Source organism: Phallusia mammillata, chromosome 4, assembly GCF_965637545.1.
Source record: "Phallusia mammillata chromosome 4, kaPhaMamm4.hap1.1, whole genome shotgun sequence".
NCBI classification, from domain to species: Eukaryota; Metazoa; Chordata; class Ascidiacea; order Phlebobranchia; family Ascidiidae; genus Phallusia; species Phallusia mammillata.
In genome coordinates this window covers 22295828-22317989 of record NC_137255.1, presented here as the reverse complement: position 1 = coordinate 22317989, position 22162 = coordinate 22295828, and the positions used below count along the sequence as shown (strand labels likewise).

At 37.4% G+C, this 22162-nt stretch overlaps 2 protein-coding genes across 3 annotated transcripts; one reads left to right on the top strand and one right to left on the bottom strand.

The window, feature by feature from the left end:
• The first annotated feature begins 69 nt into the window (after positions 1–69).
• LOC145223059 (protein C3orf33-like) lies at positions 70–5009 on the top strand. 2 transcript variants are annotated; one of them, XM_080089361.1, is made up of 7 exons: positions 70–123; positions 376–471; positions 584–643; positions 977–1157; positions 1223–1407; positions 2312–4237; positions 4470–5009. In XM_080089361.1, the coding sequence occupies exons 2-6, from the start codon at positions 379–381 to the stop codon at positions 2618–2620; spliced, it is 828 nt and encodes a 275-aa protein (XP_079945487.1). In that variant the 5' UTR covers positions 70–123; positions 376–378; the 3' UTR covers positions 2621–4237; positions 4470–5009. The 2 variants fall into 2 exon arrangements, with proteins under 2 accessions (XP_079945487.1, XP_079945488.1); XM_080089362.1 differs by lacking the exon at positions 70–123 and having other exon boundaries at positions 212–471; positions 998–1157.
• A 2075-nt stretch (positions 5010–7084) lies between these two features.
• Positions 7085–22162, bottom strand: LOC145223620 (claudin-19-like). Its single transcript, XM_080090020.1, has 7 exons — positions 22055–22162; positions 20731–20851; positions 12292–12462; positions 9530–9664; positions 7900–8037; positions 7162–7267; positions 7085–7115 (listed from the first exon to the last, which is right to left on the bottom strand). Exons 1-7 carry the CDS (start codon positions 22160–22162, stop codon positions 7085–7087), a joined length of 810 nt encoding a protein of 269 aa, XP_079946146.1.

Below are 22162 nucleotides of genomic sequence, written 5' to 3'. Positions count from 1 at the left end.
ATCCCCAACTGATGAAGTAAGAACTTAAGAAGGAAAATAAAATTGCAAAGGCGAGAAAATGTGGGAATATTTCCCGCCAAACTCGTTCCCTGGGTCAACAGCCACCGATGTGTGACAAACAAGGTTAAAGGTCAAAATATGACGGTACTAAAGTTGCAAACAAGTCTGTAAATGTTTGCAACCTAATACCTTTTAAACCCACCAAAATGTAATGCGTAATGTATTTAGAAAATTCAGGATTTTTGCTGTGTTAAAATTTAAATCGCACTTTTCTTGCGCTTTACCTTATCATAGAAATCAAATTGCTAATTCATTGTTTACATTTTGTGTATCGCAAGACAAAAATGTCATTCGTTTGTTTGTTTGCTTTTCAAGGACATGAAAATTCTGCAAACCGTTAATTGTTTGTCCCTTGAAAGTGCTTTGAACGGCACAACAAGTTTTATTGACAGAAATTTGCGTTGGATTCAGGTATGTTTTGATGTACTTGCTAAAAAAATTGCTACAACAATAAAACAATCCTGCAATGTTTTCTTTGGAAACTTTAGCAACCCACATTACTTTAATTCAGCATGTGTTGTAGAATGTACCATACGTATTACTTGGAGTTGGGTGTCTCATTGTGGGAAGAAGATTGAAAGTTGTAAGTTTGCTTCATTTTTAAACAGGGTAACGTTAAATTGCATAGCCCCTTCATTTGTCTGATACTGTGAATTGCATTTGCCAACAAAACATCTGCTGTTTAAAATCGTATACCATATGACTACTAAACTGGCCCTTAACTTTTGGCATTCTCATATTTTGACAAGATTTTACTTTGTGCATTAAGTATATATATATATATATATACAGATATCTGTTTATTAAAACTGTTTTTCTGTGTTGTGTTTAGTGCCATTCACAACTTGGAAATATGGGTTTATGATCATTTTAACATAAACTGTTGTTTTCTGCTAATTTAAACCTTTAAAATTAGTGTTTTAGCAAATATTTGCAGCTTACCCAGTTCAAGTCCATATCTGACATCCCACATGAGTTCATGAAACGAAATGTGTCTTTAAGAGGATGTGTCACTAGAGTTTCCCATGATGGTACTATTTATGTCAGACATGTACCAATTATTAAGTTTAAAAAATTTCAATCAATTGTGAAAGAAGGTAAGTATGCTTTACAAAAGAAAATCTTTGTAATTGCATTTTAAAATGAAATGATTGGTGTGCAGGTAACAGATTAGATGCACTTCCAGTAAAGTTGCTTGGCTTGCAATGCAGTGAAGATGAACTGGTAAAACTCCAGCGAGAATTAGAAAAGTTGCAACACACCATGATTTGGTTTCAACTTTGGTCCAATGACTTGCAAGAAAATAGTAATATGAAAAGCCTCCATTGCCTGGTGTCCACACCAAAAGTAAATTACTCCACACTGCTAAATTGTCTAATGGCACCTTTAGCCTAGGGCAGTGGTTCCCAACCTGGGGTTCGCGGACCCCCAAGGGGTCCGTGGGCTGCTTTCAGGGGGTCCGTGGAGGCAAACATTTGTAGCATTAACAGCAGTACAATATTTTTAAGTTCCCAAAGCGTTTTTCCATTCCTGCGTATGAGTGCAAACCATTTATCAAACCTCTGGATCAGAAAAACTTGTGATTGTTACCTCCATTGTGACATCACAACACACATTAACAACATAACTTATTGTGCTTTGTTTCAAGTATTGTACACCAGAAAGGCTCTTGTTGCATTTGACTGCTACAGTATAGTACTTTATTGAGATTAAAGGACTGTGAACGTTGAATAAAATTCTGCCCCCAAACGAAAGTATAATTAAGTATAATGCAGGAAACGAAAAACATAACAAGACTAAATTACGTTGGGGGTCCACGGACCTATAAAATTTCTAAAAGGGGTCCGTGACTACAAAAAGGTTGGGAACCACTGGCCTAGGGCTTTGTTTTTCAGATTGTTATGTTATATGCCTGTTATGTTATATAAAAAATTGGCAAATTAGCCTCATACACTGACACCAGTTTATCAAGCTTTGGTTTCATGTTGTCAATATTTGAAACTATTTTACTAAATTGCTCGTGTGAAAAGATAAAAGAGACATACATGTAACCGAAATTCCTGCAGGTCTTTACAGTTTGTATCCTTCAGCTTCTATTTGAATAAGTATTTATTCTCCAATGGTTTGACCACCATATCAGTTGATGTTACTGTGGTCATACATGTGTATAAATACCACAGAAATAATTTAAATGACTATACATCATGTACTGTAATTGGTTTAATTGTTACAAATGTTTTGTTTACTACAGTGGCCGTTTAACCGATGTTTAAACGTGGATTTGCTTAATGAAGGGATGGCTGAATTCCAACCTTTGCCTCAAAACTTGATGGAGCAACGGAAAGGCCTGGCTCTGGCCGAACGTTTAGTAAAAGCACAAAACTCTGCAATAAAGAAAAGGCGCGGTATTTGGTACGAACCCACTAAAATGCAAAGTTACGTTGCATCGGCAAAAGATGGTTACGCCCAAATCCAACCCAAGCAATGGGGAAGGAATTTTGCTTCATCGTTAAAAAATATACCTAGTAGTTTAACACAGTGGTTTAAACGGAAAACGTAGGCAATATGTACAATGGTCCCACTGTGTTGATATGTGCTTGACGAAATTATGTTTGTTTCTTGGCGCAATTGTGTTTCTTTAGGTTTGTTGGCTGGTAAGTACACGCTTTTTGCAGTGTTATGAGAAGACTTGTCTCCCAGTTACCGCAGTGACCAGGCTAAGGACAACCCACACACATAACAGGAATTTATGTTTTAAAAACAGCCTTTTACCTCCTAAACGGACCCACCTTTGGTTTCGGAGGCATTTGGCGGAATTGCTCTCAAAAAGTTATTTGAACGATTGGATCGGTAACCCTTCACATTTACAGACACCAATAAACTAGGCCTACTGTAGGCTACTGCCGGGATTAAACTTCCCGCAAAAAGTTAGTTTTGTGGAGAATTTAGGAATGGGATTCCACCTTTGTTTTTGCATCAAAAAAACTAGCTGTTCAATGCATCAGCTAGCGATTTTGCAGTAGGCTATTTTTGGTCAAAGTATGTTGTGCACCACTGGGTTATAACATATATCCTGGTCTTTTTTAAAGGTAAGGTTTCGCCCAGGAGATGAGGATTTATTTTTGTTTACGATCATTGGCCCAGGGTCCAAAGTGCAGCCGTGGCTTTCAGAAAGTGGTAAACCTAATTTACATGTAAACAACAGAGTGTATTGAACCGACTCAAAACAAATAACACAACAAAAAGCTTTGCGGAAAATACACAAACACCGTAGTTCACAACAAGTGAAAACGGGTAATTAAGTACCGATAAGTCGCGCAGTTAGCACAGGTGTCTATTAAAAAAAACATTTCTGTCAAAATGCTGAAGGTTATGGCTATTTGGGTTGAGTCAGGTTTGTAAGCAATAAAACTTACTAAAAATGCGTTTCTCACACCATGACTGTTAATTTAATAAATCAGAGTTCTTTGTGCCAGCGAACAGTATTAGAAAAACTAGTGCTGTGAGTTGCTGTTAATAGTCCCGCCAACCTAGCAACCTTGCAAATGCGAAAAAAAGTAGGCCTACTCGTGATCAGACCTCAATAAATAATGCGGGTGATTGCCGACATATGTCACAACACCAATCGTGCCACCAACTTTGACGCGCTTTTTAGCGTTACGCAGCTTTTTTCGGCTTGGTGAATATTTCAGCGGAATTGTGCTGCCACGATTTGTTTCATCCGGCAAAATAAATTCATATCAACACTTCAAAAAGGAAAGTGCTGGCTCGCGGACGTAGTACGTCCCTTTACTTGAATAAAATTGGCATTTAAAAACGTTTAGGCACCCTTGTCTTAGACTTACCCTAATCGTGAATGTTTGTTTACATGTAGCTGGCTACCAAAAATTTAAAATTGATAGTAGTTGTGCTGGTGTGTTTAAATCTGGAAGCGCCGGAGGTGTAGAGTTAAAAAAGGCAGGCCGCCGTTCAAGCGCTATTAAGTTGCCTAATAAGTGAAAACTGTTGCTCGGCCGACAAGCTTATTTGCACAGATGTAATGTCGAACGGTTGCAGTAGTAACTGTATATGTCTTGCAAAACAGATTGTTTGCCAGTAAAAAAGTTGCCAAAGGAGAGGACTTGAATTTAAAGCTCAGACATTGCGAACGCTATGCATGTTATAAAGCTTATACATGGTAAGTTTAACTCAAAGGTGATTGATCGTAGACATATGTATAGGCTATAGCTCTATACTTTAACCGGCTAAAGATTCGACTGAATTATATGTAACCCCTTGTAGCCTATGTGTGGCGGAACGGTTCAGTTGGTGAAATATAGTATTCAAAATGTGATCTAGTGTTTAAAGATGAACTACAGGTAGTCTTATGTTTACCGTCCACCGTTTTTATGGCATATGTATTTTAACAGGATGGATTTCAAATAATTGGATTCTTGTTGCACTTTGCTTTGTAGTCGGAACCTTGTTTGTTGCCGGAGTGACACTATCCTTTGCCGATATTCCAGTATGGGGGAAGTTTCTAGCCGTGTCTGTGTTGTCTTTAGCTTTGATATGCAGCATATACTGTTGCATACAACGTGTAGTTTTAAAGAGTGATGAACATTAACTGCTATTTAAACGGATACCAAGCAATCAGATGCCTTAAAAATTACAAACGGCTGATTCCGTATGTTATTTGTTTTACTTGTTGTGCAGTGCTGTACTTGGCAAAAACTGTTTTCACAAACACGGCCGTATGGTTAGGCTATATCAAGTTTCGTGACAGTATTTGTTCTGTTGGTATGCAATTACACAAAAGAACTGTTGTAAACATGGTTTTAACCCCGATATACAATAGCCTTCCAATTATGGTTTAAATATCACCAAACTATTTCTTCGCACAATGAATGTTACAACAATGTATTGTTGCTTTATGTTTTGGTTTTAACCTAATACAATAAAACACGCGACCCCAGGGTTATTTAATATCTTACTGATTTTCTTTAACTTTTTTCTTTAACAGTAACGGGTTTTCACCAAATCTGCTTGTTTTGTGCCGTTATTCTATACAATCTATATAGGCTACATACATGATGTGTTACTTATTTGTAACATGCTAGATATATTATTTATTTTCACACAATTGAAAAATTAGGACTACTGATCAAAATGTAGTGACCCTTTAAAAGTAGATTTGCTTAAGATAGGAATGGCGTGGAAATTTTGCTTTTGCCTCAGAACTGGTCTGATCAACAGCCTGGCAGACGCGCCTGCTGGTTAATATCTGCGGTACGTTATTGGGACTCTACCACCCAGAAATGTTTACAGTAGTTTAGCAGCTGCTTTTCAGAAGATTGTAACTGGTGGAACAGCGTTGTAAATGGTCTATATGTTTAAGGCTTAAACCCGAAAATACTAGGACGAATTGATCAAATCAAACATTTTCCAGAATCAGCCTTAAAATATAATTTATTTCGGAACCATGCAACAGAATAGCCTAATGCTTTATGAAATATGTGAATGGCTGAACTAGGTTCTAAATCTGGTTTGATTCTTTTTTTTTATTCAACTCCTATACTCATATTTACATCTTTATCAATAGGTTTAAAGCCTTAAACCTAATTACCTTTTTTGTTGGTATATATTTGACAATATGTGGTCATGAGTATTGTTTAATGGTAAGCAGTTTGATTACTACTGCTACTAGGCTGTGTGCAAGAATAGATGTTTGCTTTTTGCTGTTTTTGCGGAACTTTATTGAATAGCGATTTTCACTACAAAAGCATGTGTGCGATGTACAAGTTTGAAAACATAATTATCACGTAGATTTCTTGTCAATGTATCTGCTGTTATACAATCAAGACGAAAGTAACATCTCCTTAACAATACAAGAAATAGAAAGAAAGAAAAAAAACGTTGTTTCCTTGGGTACAAAAATGTTGAATTTACTAAACTAGTTGTAACTTATAAGAATTAATAGTTGTCAAAATGTGTCCATGAAAGTTAAGCAGTTTTAAAAAGCGTTTGATTTACAAAAGTCTGTGTTTACGATCTTTGCATTTATTGATGGTATTACCAGCTTGAAGGTACAGCGTGGGGCAATTTAGCGCAGTTAAAGCGAATAGCGAGAGTAATATACATGTAGAAGGCTGCTATATACGACGCGTATAAAAAAATGAGAACGCAGGAGATAGATCCTTTGTAATTCATTCTGAAAAGAAACTAGAAAAAGGAACAGCATTGCTAAAGCAAAACATAGCATGGAGTATTCTTTTTTTGGAACTCTCCATGGCAAGGGGTTGTCCTGACAACGAAGTCATTACCAGGAGTTCTCATTTTCGGGTTTCATCAGTTTAAACGTATTCCGTTTTCGAACCACTGACGTCTCGGGGCCGAGTCCTGAAAAATGAAATCATTTATTTAATTGTTGTTTTCTTGTGATAATTATAATGCCGCATACAGTAGTAGCGTCCTTTTTTACAACAAATTTATTATTTTAAGTCACAAAACATGTCAGAAAAGATTAATTCATTACCACTAGATGTCGCCACTGAGTCACTACTTTACATATTGACATTTTCTTCGGTTGATAAACTCTGCTCAAAGGGCGAATTGTAAAATCATTCACGATATAGAATCTACCAAAAAGTTGTCAAATCTAATCGTGGTAAATAACATGGAATTATTTTGATTTTCTATAAATATATTATATTTTGCTAAAACTGTCTGCGAATAGGCCCAACAGGGAATTTCAGAGTAATAAACACTAAATTGGTCGCTGTATAACATTTGGTAGGCAAAAACAAATGTATTTCGCGTTTATAAGCATTATCAGTGTCTGAGATATATAAGAGAACTGGATAAAACCTTTAAATACAGCGACCGATTAGTGGTTATCACGCTGGAATTTCCTGATTTTTTGCTTTACTTGAAATGAGATTTCATTAATAAGAAACAATATACTACGTTAGGCCCAACAGGGACTATATTTTGACATCCTACATCAAACCCCAATAGGCTACGCACCAGGTAAAAGTATCTCGGTTTAGACGGAGTTTCTGCTTTTGAGTGTGCCTCTGCAATAAACGGATACAGAACACGTGTAAGCGGAAGTTAACTTACGTTGGATTTGGCTGAGGCTTGTACGAGTAAGGATAGGCGTCGTCCTCTTGTTCACCTCTCAGGTTTCCACACGATCCGCAAGTCAGCAAAAGACCAGCAATAAGCGCTGTAAAAAGATTTTTAATTTGCATGGAACTCCACGATTGGAGCTGGAGAACCAAATATTCAAACGTGAGAGTTGTATTGTTTTATTTCTTAAAAACTTATTTGACTGTTTTCAATTCAAGTGCGTTACAGAAACGTGCCGTTTTGGTTTTGTAATAAAGTATTCCCATTATGACTACATATTGGTCACAGTTTTAAGCAATACTTTTTGTTTTAGAACATAGTTTTCAATTACTTTTCAGTTTTCTGATACTATTGAACATAAAACACGACTGGAAACATGAAGCATTACATGGTAAAATCATTAATTGATTTTTAAGCAGTTTACCAGTAATCGTTGTGTACAGAGTATCTAAAGTTAGTCCCTATAGGCTTCCATCAATAAATGCTTAACATGGCTTTGATGTGGGTTTGTTATCTAACGTGTGTGGACCGTATGTAGCCCGTTTTACATGGCCATTTGAAAAGTGGCCTTGTTAAAGAGGGCCGGTCGGAAAATGTGGCCGTTTTTCGGCCGCTTTTGTGGCCAATTTACATGTTCCCGTATTTATCTTATCCTGTTTGCAAAATCCTGTTTTGTTAGTAGGTGGTCAAAACTTTTCTGTGTTTCACAAACACCGGCCATTCACTTACTTATCCCCCCACATATCCAGCCAATGTAGAGACAGGATCCGAACTCGTACTTAAACGAGTTACTCTGCTGTAGAGGGTCAAAGTAATCCTGCTGGACCTGGACGCCGTACCATATCGTGGTAGTTAAAGTACACAGACCTGCAGGCAGCGACGGATGTCGGAAACGCTGTTTACAGCAGGCAGCGGACGAAAACGACATGTTCAGGCAGTTTGCATAACCCCACAAGCCCACTACCGCACTAGTTTTTGATGTGGGTTTGTTTATTCGTTACATAAATGAAATAAATGCGGATGTTTTACACAAAAAGCGCTAGCGAGTAATCCGACTTAACTTTTTAAACTCCGTGGCGCTTTGAAGTAAATTCACATTTCTACAACGTTTTTCCAGCAAGAGTTGACGTTTATCTATTTTAACGAGCAAAAAACGATGCAGGTGCTTTGTTAACGTTGTTACATGTTCGCTTTGTTTGTTGCTTATATTTGTTTGTTTCTTCACGTTGTATCGATTTAATCTTTAATGCGAACACTGCAAGGTCTTTGCATGGATTTGTTTAGCTAACAAGGTTTCGTTCTGATATTGATTCTTGCTACACGGTATTCATCTGGTCTTGGCCTAATGTTTGTTGAAACGAACACCCCCATATGACTAACACTTACGCGTTACGCCTTTAATTTATGGGATTTACCACCGACAAAGTGGCAAAAAAAGAATACCACACGGTCAAGGTAACACGCTTTTGTTTTGATATCGGCCACCCTTCTTCTAGCTGCCCAAGAATAACTAATAATTTTAGTGTTACAAATACTTGCGTTTTACATTAAACGCGCTGGGTTTAGAACATTATTATTTCATCGTTGGAGTTTTCATCTAAAGTGATCTTGTTAGTACTTCGATTACTGCCAAAGCAAAGCTGATTTTCAATTCAGTCGTTTTCACACACCTACTTGCAAACCCCAAAACCGTACCATTTGTGTTGTCAGGACCGCATTAAGGCTTTGACAAACACTTTTACAACCAGGGGTGCCCAACATGTCGTTTTTGTCCTTTTGTATTAAACGAGCAGAACAGCTTACACGCCCAAACAATTGTCAACAAACCGAAGATTACAACCGAATGTGTGCACTCGTAAACACGTGATCAAAACGTGACGTGGTTTTGCGTAAGCCAGGCATGCAAAAACAAAGATAAATAGCAAAACAGGCGAAAAATGTTTCAAGATCAAACTCTTCAAAATATTTCTGTAGAATATGGATCAGGCTCTTGGCGTTGCCTGAACAAACTCCATTGACTTTACTTAAGAGTAACTAATTAACTATTTGTAACTGTTGTGTTATGTGTGGAAAACGTTGTATGGAATTTTGAACTTCGAATTTCGTACGAACGTCGCGTCATGGCCTTATCTGTGCACAAAATTTATCCGATTTGTCTTGCGGTTTAAACTAATAAAAATTGTTCAACGTGACTTCTGATATGGAATGAACAATTTTGAGGTACATTCCTAGCTGAAATATAAAAGTCACTTGGGTAACCCTTTTGCACGCCGATGTATTACAACCATTAGAACCTAGCCTGAGTTGCTTTTGGCGTCATCCCGGGTAGACAGGGTAACTCTCTAAATTATTAACTTACCGAGTGCCATGGAAACCCAGCCGGCGTACAGACAAGCGCCGTACTCGTACTTAAACTCGCGGTACTGGTAGAGCGGGTTGAAAAACTCCATAGTGATTCTCCATGCGTACCACGACACCGCAGAACCACACGTCACTCCTGCATTGAGATTAGAAGCAAGCGTGCAAGGGTGGTAAAAGCAGAATTAGGGAACACTCACATACGCATACACTGCAAAGGTGGGGGCACAAAACACGCTGGAAATGGACTTGTGCGGTGAAACCGTAACGATCGGCGAAATGCGAAAAACAAGTCAAACTTAAAAGCAGCCCCTTAAATCTTCAAAAAATACATTGTTCTTGTTGGCTATAATTTGTGTTTTGGTGGTTAATCTGTCCAACACTTAAAATGGAAAAAATAATTAGGCAAAAGTGGTTGTTCTTTGTTAAGCAATTATATTAATTTATTCGTGTTGTTCGCATTCCGCAGACCAGCAATTTCACCGCACAAACGTGACCGAGGTGTAGAAATCCATGCGAAGCAAGATTTTGGGAAAACCGTCGCAATCCAATCCAGTTTGCCAGTTTTACTTGTTGTTTCTAATTTTGTTTGATAAAATTATAGAAGAAACTGAGTTAAAAAAAGACCCTTAGGACAGTAAACCTCAATTTAGCCGGGTTCGGTTGACCTTGTATATTATTTTTGGGCTTGACATATGGACCTGACTCTGTTTTGCAAACTGGGATTTCGGTTTATCCAATCAGGTCATAGGAATGCGCTGACTAAAGCTTGGTACGCGCAATCGGGTTGCAAACAAAGTTGTTTGATTTCCTGCATTCCAAACACTACACCTAACATACGCCTTGGGTGGTCTGCGATACTGTACGAGTAAACAAATTCAGCAATTCAAGTAGTATTGGGTGCAAAGTACTTTAAAATAGCCTATTTTGCGTTCTTATTGCCCAAATATTGTGGAAGTCGTTTAGTTACCAGTTTAAAGGGACAACTTAGGTGACAGTTTTCTAATGATTAGATTTATCTTATGCGGCTTTTAATTATGGAAATGTATATGTAAATGTGTTTCAACGTAGCAATAACCACATTTAATCAGTCCCTTAACTGAAAAATTGTTTCATTTGCGAAACAAAACCAATAGAAGTGAAGATATTGGGCTGTCAAGCACCAAAACAAACTAAAAAAAAACAGATAAAATGTGCGTCTTTATGTTATTTAGCCCAAATTTTGGCAAAAACATTTAACAAGCTACGATAACCCCCCAAAACGATCGGATATTTAAACGTTAAAGGCCCCAAAAAACTATAAAAAACATTGTTTTAACAAAACTAAAGGCTTATGGTTCAATTCGACTGGCATGACTGGATCGGATTGGTCCATGCGACACACGTGACTTTCTAACCGGCCAATAGGAAACAAGTGCCCGAAACGATGCCGACATATGATTTAGAACGGGATTCGTTGTCCAGCATTGTGGTGCATCTTAGACTGACCATCCCAATAATAAGGCCGAACAGTGATGTCATAATGGCGATGACCATAAGGGCACGTTGTGCTTGAAGGTCAGCTAGAGGTCAAATTTTTCCATAAGTTTTATTGTCAACTTAAGATAATATAATTGGCAGACTGCATCAGGCAAAAATGTTTGGCAAAAGGTTTAAAAGATTTTCAATTTCATGTGCAAAGAAAGTCTTCGCAAAAAAAGTCGTTTTTACAAATGTCGTTTTTTTATCTTACTGTTTTCAAGTGCTTGTGGTGGATTGTACAAAGCTTGGGTTAAAACGTATGCACTCGAGTTTTGTTACGTTTAATATAATTCAGGTTAAGGACGAATTGTCCTTTTGTATAGTAGGGCATTAGAAAATCTTCTAATAATGCTTAAATGAATATGCCTGTATTGACCAGATTGGCAGTCTGACAACGGTAAAAAGGTCGCACATCTTTGCTCGCCGACAAGTACAGTGATAAGTTTACATTTTATTTTTCAGCAGTTTATTTTTTTCCTACATTTTATTTTTAAAGGTATTTTGGTAAATGCAAAAAGATTATAAAGATTAATCCATGCTTCCCTTATGGCAAAGCAATGTACACAATTATTAAATTGACTTTTCCCAGTTTTGGTTTTATAGAACATGAGTCAGCAGTTTTAGATTGCCGAGCTTTTTAACACGACGAACCCAAACTACCTGCGTGAAATTTCGGCCTACCTCTTAAAAACAGGCTATAACTCATCACTGTAAAATGCCGTATTTCGGCAGCGAGCAAACAATGCTTGTAACCTTTGCCTGCTCATGTCAACAGCACAAAGGCAATGAAAGTTGGCAACATCAAACAAACCTAAATCATACTTGGGTTGATGCCCAAACTCTGCTTCCCATTCCCAATGCAAGCGCTTAGGACCAATAAGCTCTAAAATTTTATGACAACTCATCAGGGCTCGATTTCCTTTCATTTTGTGCAAACCTCTAATTTTTATGACGGTTTATAATCAATTTTGCCCAAAACTATTTAATCCGTTTAAGTCAAACCGACATTTAGGCCGAGAAATTTTAAATTTATACATGACAAATAAGCATGCAAACTTTTCATATGCCCATTGCAAGCAAAATTGAAATTGAATTGTTGGGCATAGGTTTGGACAAATGTAGGTTTGTCGTGTGAAACCAACTATACATTGCCATTTTTCGTTGACAAAAACAAGCTCCACCCCAAGTCACTCTACAACTGTGACCTGGGGCAGCTGCAGTAAGCCTAATTCATAATTTTACACAAACCAGCTATCAGGAAAAATACTCCTGCAATCAGGGAGACTCGACCCTTAGACTTGGAGCCGTTTTCGACCATCGTTGTGCAGTCGAGTCCCAAGAGAGCTATGATGACTCCAAGAAAGGAGAAAATACAGGCAATGCACATAAGCGCTCTGCAAGCCTGGATGTCGGCTGTCGGAAGAAGAAAAGAGATGAAGAATAATGAAGATATTTTGTTGCCAAATCGCCTTCAAAATTTAGTGCATGGACGTGTATTTACATTGTGATGTTTAGCCAAGCATCAACATGTAGGTCTCAACAGACACAAAGTGTAGGTGAGTATAGATAGTTTTGTCACGCGTTTTTTGCTTCACTAAGAGTGACGTAAGTGTGTCGTCATACAGAAAATTTACTTGCAGTTTCTATTAGATCTTGGTTTGGAATTTTTATATATGGTGTACGGTTTGTATGTACAATGACAATACAAAACAAATGCGTGAAGATTCTACCCTACGTCGCAAGTTTCGGTTTACAAGAGGTCAGTTGCTTTGTTTCTATTTTATTTCACTTTGCAAGATCACGTTTATCGGTGTATTTTATAAAACTTGATATACCACACACAGTTGCAAGTACAAACACACCCGCTTTTGTTGGAAGTACGCATAGAATTTGGTTATGACCTGAGTTACGTTGCTTGTTACTTTTAATGCACAGATATGAGCAAACGCTGGATGAGCAAACGCTATTAAAACCAAACAATCTCTTCACAACTGACATCTGAAACCGCACGCCGTTATGCGACTTAATGGAGTTGGTTTTATAAAGGTTAAATGCAAGCTCTGTATTGTGTGCTTTTAGGAGTTCCCCAACGTGGAATTTACGAACTAACTTTATGGAGCAAGTTGTGGCGCCCAATGGCTGGGTGAACGTTATCTCTGTTCCTTTCAAGCTCCATGCGTGCGCGATTGCAAAGAGCTGGAACATTGTCGACACACAGAACAATTTATAATGCCCATAAAATAAAAATATGCGTAGTGCAAATCGAATACTTGCTTCTAGTTGACTTGGTGTACTTAAGCACTTAGAATATCCCAAAATTTGAGGCATCCCAGGCACATCCCAAAATTTGATGGAACATTAAACTTTATTAAACACTTCGGGCGCCAAGTTTTCGTTTATGTAGTTTAAAAAATCATCAAAAACCGGAAACTACGACCAAAATATGTAAGCGACTTACGATCAAGTCCGAGAATACTGACATCGTAGTTGTCGCATTGAAAGTAGCCGGGTTGCTGGCTAACACAGCGCCACCACAGGCCTTGGTAACTGTATTGGCCTCGTAGGAACTGTTCCGAACTCTCTTGCGAGTTCCTAGACCATTCGGCGTAAGCTGTGACTACCAGAATGCCAGCAAAGGAAACTCCACCAACGAGAAATCCGACAAAACCGAATTTACCAGACATGATTTGTATGTTATAAATCGTTTATAATCAACTGAGGGTTGAAAAGACAAGCTCAAGTCGAAACTTAACGCAATAATTTGGACATAAAAATCTTTTAATCAGATTTGTGAGTGGGTCCAAAACTAGAGTCCCAACCCGACCTGAACTTTGAATTAAAAATTCCTAACCCAGCCTAAACTCGAATTAGGTCAAAAAATTGTTAAAACTGGGGCACAAATGAGGCCGAGTCGGGAGTCCGACCCAAACCTAGCTAGTTTTATTCAAACACAAGCCTTAACCCGACCCGAGAATCCAGGTCCGACTTACAACTCAACTGATTTTAACAGCAAACCACAACCGCAAACAACCACCCCAAAAACGGAAGCTACATTCAACTTATTAAACAGGTTTTTATTAAGGCTGTCGATAATTTCATTAACGCTGCAGACCTGAGCTTAATTTAAAACACACGACCAGCTAAACCCAACGTGCAAGCAAACAAAACAGGCAAACACTTCTTTTAGGAGCAAATACACTGAGCAAGTATGTCCAAATAACGTATATCTCAACAGTAATATGCTAAGAACGTGACAAACTTAGGTTTCTGCCGTTTGGTTTCTTTCAAGAACAAGGTTTTGTGTGTTTTTGAACTTGAAATTTTGCTTGAAAAAAATGCTATGCAAATTGATATTCTTTAGCGAACAAGAAATCCACGAATCTGAAGTACAGGGCTATTGATTCTATTGCGAAACACTCAACCATATCTTTTAAATTTTGTTTTACAATCTAAATGCACTTAAATTATTGCAACAAACTCTTGCGTTTAACATAAACCTGCATGGACATCTCCTAATCCACCTTTTAGCGCTTGTTTTCCAACGAAAACCATACGTGACATGTTTCGTTGCTGAAAGTTAATAAGTAACCAACATCAGAGACCTATACAAGCTCCTGAAAAACTTGTTTCCCACAAGTCTGTGCCACCGCTTGAAGTTTTTCTACTTGTTACCGCTTGTTTGTTCGATCGCCTGCAACTTGTTTATGACGTAATAACTGTGTTTATGTCGTGTTTCCTACCTGGAACACGAAGTTGGGAAACGAAACAAACTCAGTGCTCTGCCTTGGAATGCAGCCGAAAATATAGACTGTAATGCTGTTTTGCATTTTATGATAAGATTTATTGCTTTGATATATTTGTACATTTATATTTAGATGTTTTGTTGCGGTATACAGACTTTGTTCGTACACAACTTTTACACAATACAAAGGGTGACATTTTGCATTGCTGTAATGCAGTATGCAATACAGAATAATAATAGTTGTTTTTAACAATTTAAAGCGTTTTTTGTCCGTAGTAGAATCTGTTTATTCGTATTATTAGGGTAGGACCATGGCACAAGAAAACAAATCACCATCGTTATCTTTTTATCTGTGACGCCATTGCTTACCTAACTTACACTGTATTTGTTGACGTATGGCTTGTTTCCGTTACTGTTTTGATGAATCCAATAGAATGTTTTGTAAACAACAAACAACAAGATTCCGCTTTCCTTGCTAATGTCAGACCCAGTGCTTTAGCAACGTCTACGTTAATAATTTTAAGATTAGGTTGAGGTAAACGCCTTAAAAATTCAAGCAGTATTTGCCCTGATTTTTGTGGTTTACTGGGAATTGTTTACATTGTCTATTTGCGGCTACTTCGTTTATATATGTGTACTTGTTAAAACTACACGTGTCACATGTCAAAATAAAAAAAAATGTGTTATTGGTTGTTCTTGTTTTGCGAAATTGCTGTGGTAGTCCACCCTTGCACATGTTTGTTTGTTGCTTTTTCTTGTTTTCCCTACGGTCCATTGTGTTAGGAACCAATGATTGGGTGTTTTGTGTGTTAGTAGCATTATGAAGACACTGTGTTTATTATTTGGTTTCTCTGTTCTTGTCATTATTGAGTCAAGGCTAGGAACAAGAAAAGGTGAAGAAAATGAAAGGCGAAATAAAAGCAACCAAAGACCAGTCGACCTTAAAAACTGTACACATTTCTGGATCAAATCATTTTCACTTATTTCTAAACAGAATTCTAAACAGACCTGTGAGTTCCTCTCCTGGGCCTAAAGCATATCTTTTTTTTTCACGGGGTTCGAACCCAGGACACTTCCGGGGACGAATCCCGATCAAGGTTTTTTTTATGTCTGTATATGGGTCAACCGCGCCAGACCATTCGGGCAACTTCCTGATCAAGTATTACTTACAAGCAGAGTATATCGCCGTCTTGCCGTAGTTGTCACAAATGAAAAGTCCCCACTTGGGGGCGAAACAGCGCCACCAGATGCCGTCAAAGTTTGCAAGTCGACCGAGTAAACCGTCAGAAATCTGCCAATTACTGTGACTCCAGTCCGGAAAAGCGCAGATGAAGACAAGAAGTAAATGCATAAGTACTTGGATGCAGTACGATGCCAATGAGACTGATTTATGCATGGTTTGAATTATTGTCAAAAACCTTGCCAGTTATTATCCAATTACCTATAGATGTTCTGAATGTCAAAACACTGGTGAAATAATACACATTAAGTTGATTCCCAATCCTTTAAAATTAACAGCGGCTAAAGTTTACAAATTCCTCCAACTAACTTGCGTTACAAAATACATTTTTTAAATTAAACGACTTTCTATTGGATATTTGCTGCCTTCCGTATTTGTTAAAACTCAAACTGATTTAGTATTTTGAGCTATGTTTATTTATCAAATCTATCACACAACAAATGTTCTGTTGGTTTGATTTAAGTCATACACTTAATAATACTAACCAAAGTCTGTCCTATTAATAGTACCATTCTTTCGTTGTGCCTCACTTTAAAACCAATTGCCTATTAACCTCTACATTGGTCCTAAGTATGAGCTTGTCGCCACGACAGTCTCTTATTAACTGGATAAGACTACACTTCCTCTTAATTTATTCCACTTGATAGCCTGATATAACCAGCCTAGTGACAAACATATGCTACGTTGCTGGGTTACATAGGTCGTGCGTTCAAACATCACAAACCGCTGGATATTAATTTTCTGTTCAGATAAAGTGTTTGTTCAGTGGGAGGTTTCTTTGTTTCTAACGCTCTAAGTGCTCAACTGATTGGTTGTTGCGACATTTTTAAACAAGTGGTTCAAATGTTGTCGAAAACGTTCCCGCTTCCATGTTATACGGAAAAGAAAACGGTTTCCGCATTGTTGGTATTGAGAGCCTATGCCCTAGTAGAAATGTTATTTTTGTCATTTTCATAAAAGTTACATTTCAAAAATCCAACTGCCAATTTTGTGTGGGGGGGGGGTCGAAAACAGTTTTTGTAAGTAAGTCTACGAAAATAAAACGTTGATCAACAATTTAAAAAACAACAACATCAGATTTAATGAACGGCCGAACCATGTGTCTAATGTTGTTAAAAGAAATCTTTTCCTGAAAGCAGTTTCATTTATTTGGTTTTGTTTTCCTTGAGAAACCTTGAATAACTAACTTTGTGTTTCATATTGTAACTTAAAACCCTTTGGATGCCTCATTTTAGGATGAAATGATTAGATACACAAAGAAAGTTTTTAACCTAATGTGGACCAAATAAAAGAGAAATGTCGATTGGATTTAACAACCCTGTAGCGAATATTTGATTCACCTTTTTGCAAGGTGAGAAAGAAAACAAGGGAAATGCATAAAGACCAGATACAAATGTCATCATACTCTTGTGTTTTTCGACTGGGACAGATAAGTGTTGTAAAAAAAATTACACTTACCATGTCGACTTTACGGCAAAAATAATAAGGAGAAGAAGGATGACATTTCCTTTTAATGACTCTTTCAACCCATAACTTCGAACAACATAACTTTTCACACTTACCTCCAAGGGACATTGTAGGTTTTCCGTAGTTATCGCATTTAAATCCACCCTCCTTTGGGCTGACGCAGCGGAGGAACAGTCCATTAAACCTCTTCATTCTCCCCATAAGATTTTCCTCCAGCTGCCAGGCACTGTGCCTCCAATCCGGAAAGCAAGTCATCCAGCAAATAAAATAGAACATTGCCCACATGAGACCAAGACTACAGATTGCTGATTTTCGACCTCCATGTTTTCCTTTGTTTTCGTTCATGGTTTTCTGGTATTATGGTTCACACACAATTTAACACAGGTATATGTTTTTTGTTAGAGTACTTGCTGAAATATTAAAAAGTATAATTGTCTTGCAAGATATGCCAGCATTCTGATGAAGGCGTCTTGTATAGGACGTCGAAACGTCGATTGTTTATGATAAAACTGCTGGATGAGCAATACTTAATTATATTAAAAAGTGTGTTTGCAAAACAGATATAAAATGCAGAAGTTGTCTACGAGGCTGTATAAAATTAGCTAACTGCCTATATCTTACCAACGATTAATTGTTTTAAACAAAGGTCTAAGTAAGTAAAAAGACACTCAAGTCTATTTTCCAAATGCTTCAGAAACTTTCTTCTGTTCCGTTTTATTGCTTGTAGCAGTAATTCTTTTTTTCGTACTTTTCGAGAAAACTAATTGCACGTATTAACTAATCAAAATCTAAGGGCGTACCATTTATTGACCGCCTAAAACTTATTTACTGGGTTTGCTACTACTAATCCGCTATACTACTATTTTCAGTATTTTTCATAGACTTTTTAACTCATTATTCTAACTCATTAAACAGCAACACACATCAAAGCTATTTTACCTGTTAAAAATATATAACTCAACTTTTATGACAAATTTAAAAAACCTTTGTAACTAAACTGTTATTGTAATTGAACAGAGTTTCCGTAGCTTTAAGATTTCTGACAAGACAACTTTCTGTCTAAGGATCCGACGGATATTACTTGCCTGGATACCACTGGCTCGAGCAGTTGCTACGCAAATCGTGCTGCTTTTTACCTGTCACAAGGAGTTGCTTTCACTAACAAACGAGCTATCAATAGAAATCCAGTTTAAATAGAAAGGAAAACTTGCTTTGTTACTGGAATGCAATTTTTAGGCAATTCATTCTAGTTTGAAAGATAAAAAAGAAAGATAATAAACGAAGATCAGGAAAAACGTTTAGATGAACTTTAATAATGTGTTGAAGTTTGTATTATGCGCATTTGTAAACCTTATTATAACCCACTTGCATAATACGTTTAAATTCTCATGGTAAACTTTATTTCTTTGAATCTCTTGGTTTTTGCAAGAATTCGTGATACAGTTTAAAGAAGAATGTTAAAATAAAATTGCGTTTCCTCCGCAAGATGTCGCTGTGAAATTAGTAAATGTTTACATGGCTTCATATATGTTAGTTGCGGCAGGAACTTGGCCGAATGGTCTAGCGCGCCTGTCCCATGTAAACTTTGATCGGGATTCGTCCCCGGCAGTGTCCTGGGTTCGAACCCCACGAAAAAAAATAATATTGTAAGTTGCAATGCAAGTGCATGATCTGGAATGCGTATTTTTTATTAATTGCATGCATATATACTGTACGGTATTCATATTGTGTCAAAGAAAACAATGCTATTTTCCAATGCCTTGTTTAACGTTGTGCCTTTTTTGTCGACTAGACTAATTTGGGGCAAAACTTGCAGCGTTTGCAAAATGATTTAACGTTTTTCTTTTTTTCCTGCTGTAAACACGAACGTTTGGTTTTCTGACATTGATGTTAATTTGCTAACAACACGAAAAGCTAATTTCTCATTAGTTTTCATTCTGCTCTCTTTGCGTCATTGTTACATGATTGCGCACCGGAGCATTGGCAATAGGGTCAAACGGCAATGACAGGAATTTGAAAGTCTCGTATTCCTGTAAGGCCGCAGCCCGTAACAGTCAACGTGACAATGCAACTTCTAATTGAAGTCGAACTTACCAAAGTGCACCGCTTTGACTTCAATACTCGCCACCGTTACCACTTAACTTCATTAGCAAAGTATTAAATGTCCCCTCATACCTCAATCGACCTTATGTGACACACGGCGAATTAGTCAGGCGGAATAAGCGTTCACACATCAAATGCAAATTGATCCATCCAAAATCACAGAAAACTTGTAAAACTCGCGAGGTGGAAATCGAGGGTTCAAATATGCGAGGTTATTTAAGTTTGAACCGGTTTACGAGTCAAAGGTGCCAAGTTCCAGCTAAATGTTGCTTGAACCGTTAAAAAAATGTTGTTTGTCAGGTAAGGCAAAAACCAAGCGAAAAGAAAAAAACAGAGTTAAACTTGAATTTGTTTTTCCAGCCTGATTTAATAGTTGACATTAAATTTAAGTGAAACCAAAATTGATATAGATGTTCAATACCTTATTTCTTAACAGCATGTTTAAATTCTGGCGAATGTGTAGGAAAACTAATAATTAAAAGCAATATTTCAGTTAGATTACAACAATTTTGTGTAGCTTTATTCATATGTTCAAACCGTATTAGTAACCATGCGATTTTGAAATACCCCAAAAGGAATGACAGATTTCTTTTCACAATAGTTGAAGCAAGTATTCTTATTTGACGCTGACTAGCTGCCTAAAATGACGCGCTGCGGTTTCGACTCTTGCGTCACCATTTCGTTCGAGACGAAAACAAACATGCTAATCAGCAAATGCTAGCAAACGAAACCAGATAGAAACGCATCGAACGTACTTCCAACATAAACGGGTTGTTTCAAGTTCAGGCACCGCGTTTTGTTTTTCAGGTTCTTTTTCGTCGAATTTTAAAGAATTCTCAACATTTATTTTCAAGATGCAAGTGCGTTAATACAATAAATTTAATAATGTATGTAGTAAATGGTGCCTTTGCCAAAAAAGCAAAATACTGTCATGATTTAAGGCCATTAATGCGCGGCAAAATTAGCACAAACTTTCAACATTATGAATGGTCATATGATGATGGAAAAGCTAGATGTTTATATTTCATTAACCAATAACACGATTCTGACTTGTATTTACTGACATGGCAAAACTGATGCGCCCAAAAAAATTTGCAAAAAAATAACTTTTGTTTACGGATGAACTTACACTGTAGATAGATGGTTGGTTTCCCGTAATGATTGCACGAGAATCCCCCGGTTTTTAGAGACATACACTGCCACCAGATGCCGTTAAATGTTGGGATGCGTCCGTACAAGGGGTTTGATATCTGGAACAAATTCATTGATGTCTCCACTTGCGATATAAAGCCACATTTACGTGAAACAAGCGTTGCTTCTTATTGTAAAGAAAGGTAGCCGTTATACCCTAAAATTGCAAATCCGGCGTAGCTTAAAGTTGTAAGGGGTCCTGGAACCCAGCTCAAACCCAACACGAAACCGGTCTAAATCCAGGCTCGAATCCGAAATTTTTTTCATAATAAAGCCCGATTTGGGCCCAAAAGATTTACCATTGTGAAATTTGGACACAAATGTGATTTAGTGTGAAATCCAGCCCGAATCACGACCATTTTATTTAAACTAAATCCCAAACCCGGTCCGAACAACGCTGGTTTAGCTACAAGTGCCTTCTTTTCGTCTGTTTTGAACCCAGGTTTACCTCTTAAAATAATAAAAAAAGTAGTGGGGTTCATAGCACCCTATTGACCACACTTTTTCATACACAATACGTTTTAAGCTGCCTGTTTGCGAGCATAAATTGACCATGTGCTTTCTTTAAAAGTATAGGTCTGTGTTTTCTTTAAGAAACAGTCTTCTCTCTAAAAGTAAGAATGGTGCAAGGCATTGTAATTTGGTTTCAAAATGTACACATGGGTTAAGATACCAAGACTTCAGCGAACAAAAACCGATATTCTTATCGGGCACCGTTGCATAGGTACATGCATTAAAGGCCAAAAGTTAATTTGTAACCCACTTTCGCCAAAGCGCAGCATTAAAACAAGTTCAGTGAAGGTATGCAGGTGCTTATGGCATGCTTGCCCAGATAACGGTTAATAAGCTAGAAGTGTTGATTTTAGATACGACAGGTGCAAAGTGCGACACCAAGGTCAAATATTGACACCAGAAGCAATACACCCGCATCGAATTTGACTCAATTAACGGTATATGGTATTAAACAGAAACAAACTATTATTAAAATTGTTTACATACTTAAAGTAGTAAGAAAAACGTCAGCTCTAAAAAAAGATGTAAAACTTCGGGATCAGTAGTAACTGTTTTTTTTTTCTGACAAACCAGTTTATTTTATGGGCGTATTTAGTGTGGTTATTTTTTCCGTGCCAATTAACTTCAGCACCTCCGTTGGAAGATTAAAGATGCAAGGAAAATGTAAACTGACCAAAAACAATTTAAAAGCGGTTGACAAACCCATTTGACATAAAAGAACCTCCTTCTTCAATTAGTCTTTATCTTACCTGCCAGTTGCTCTGTGACCAGTATGGCAATCCACACACAGCCATCATTCCGTAATGACCCAAAATTCCCAAAGCAAAAGAAGCTGTTCTGATTGCCGGCGACGTCAT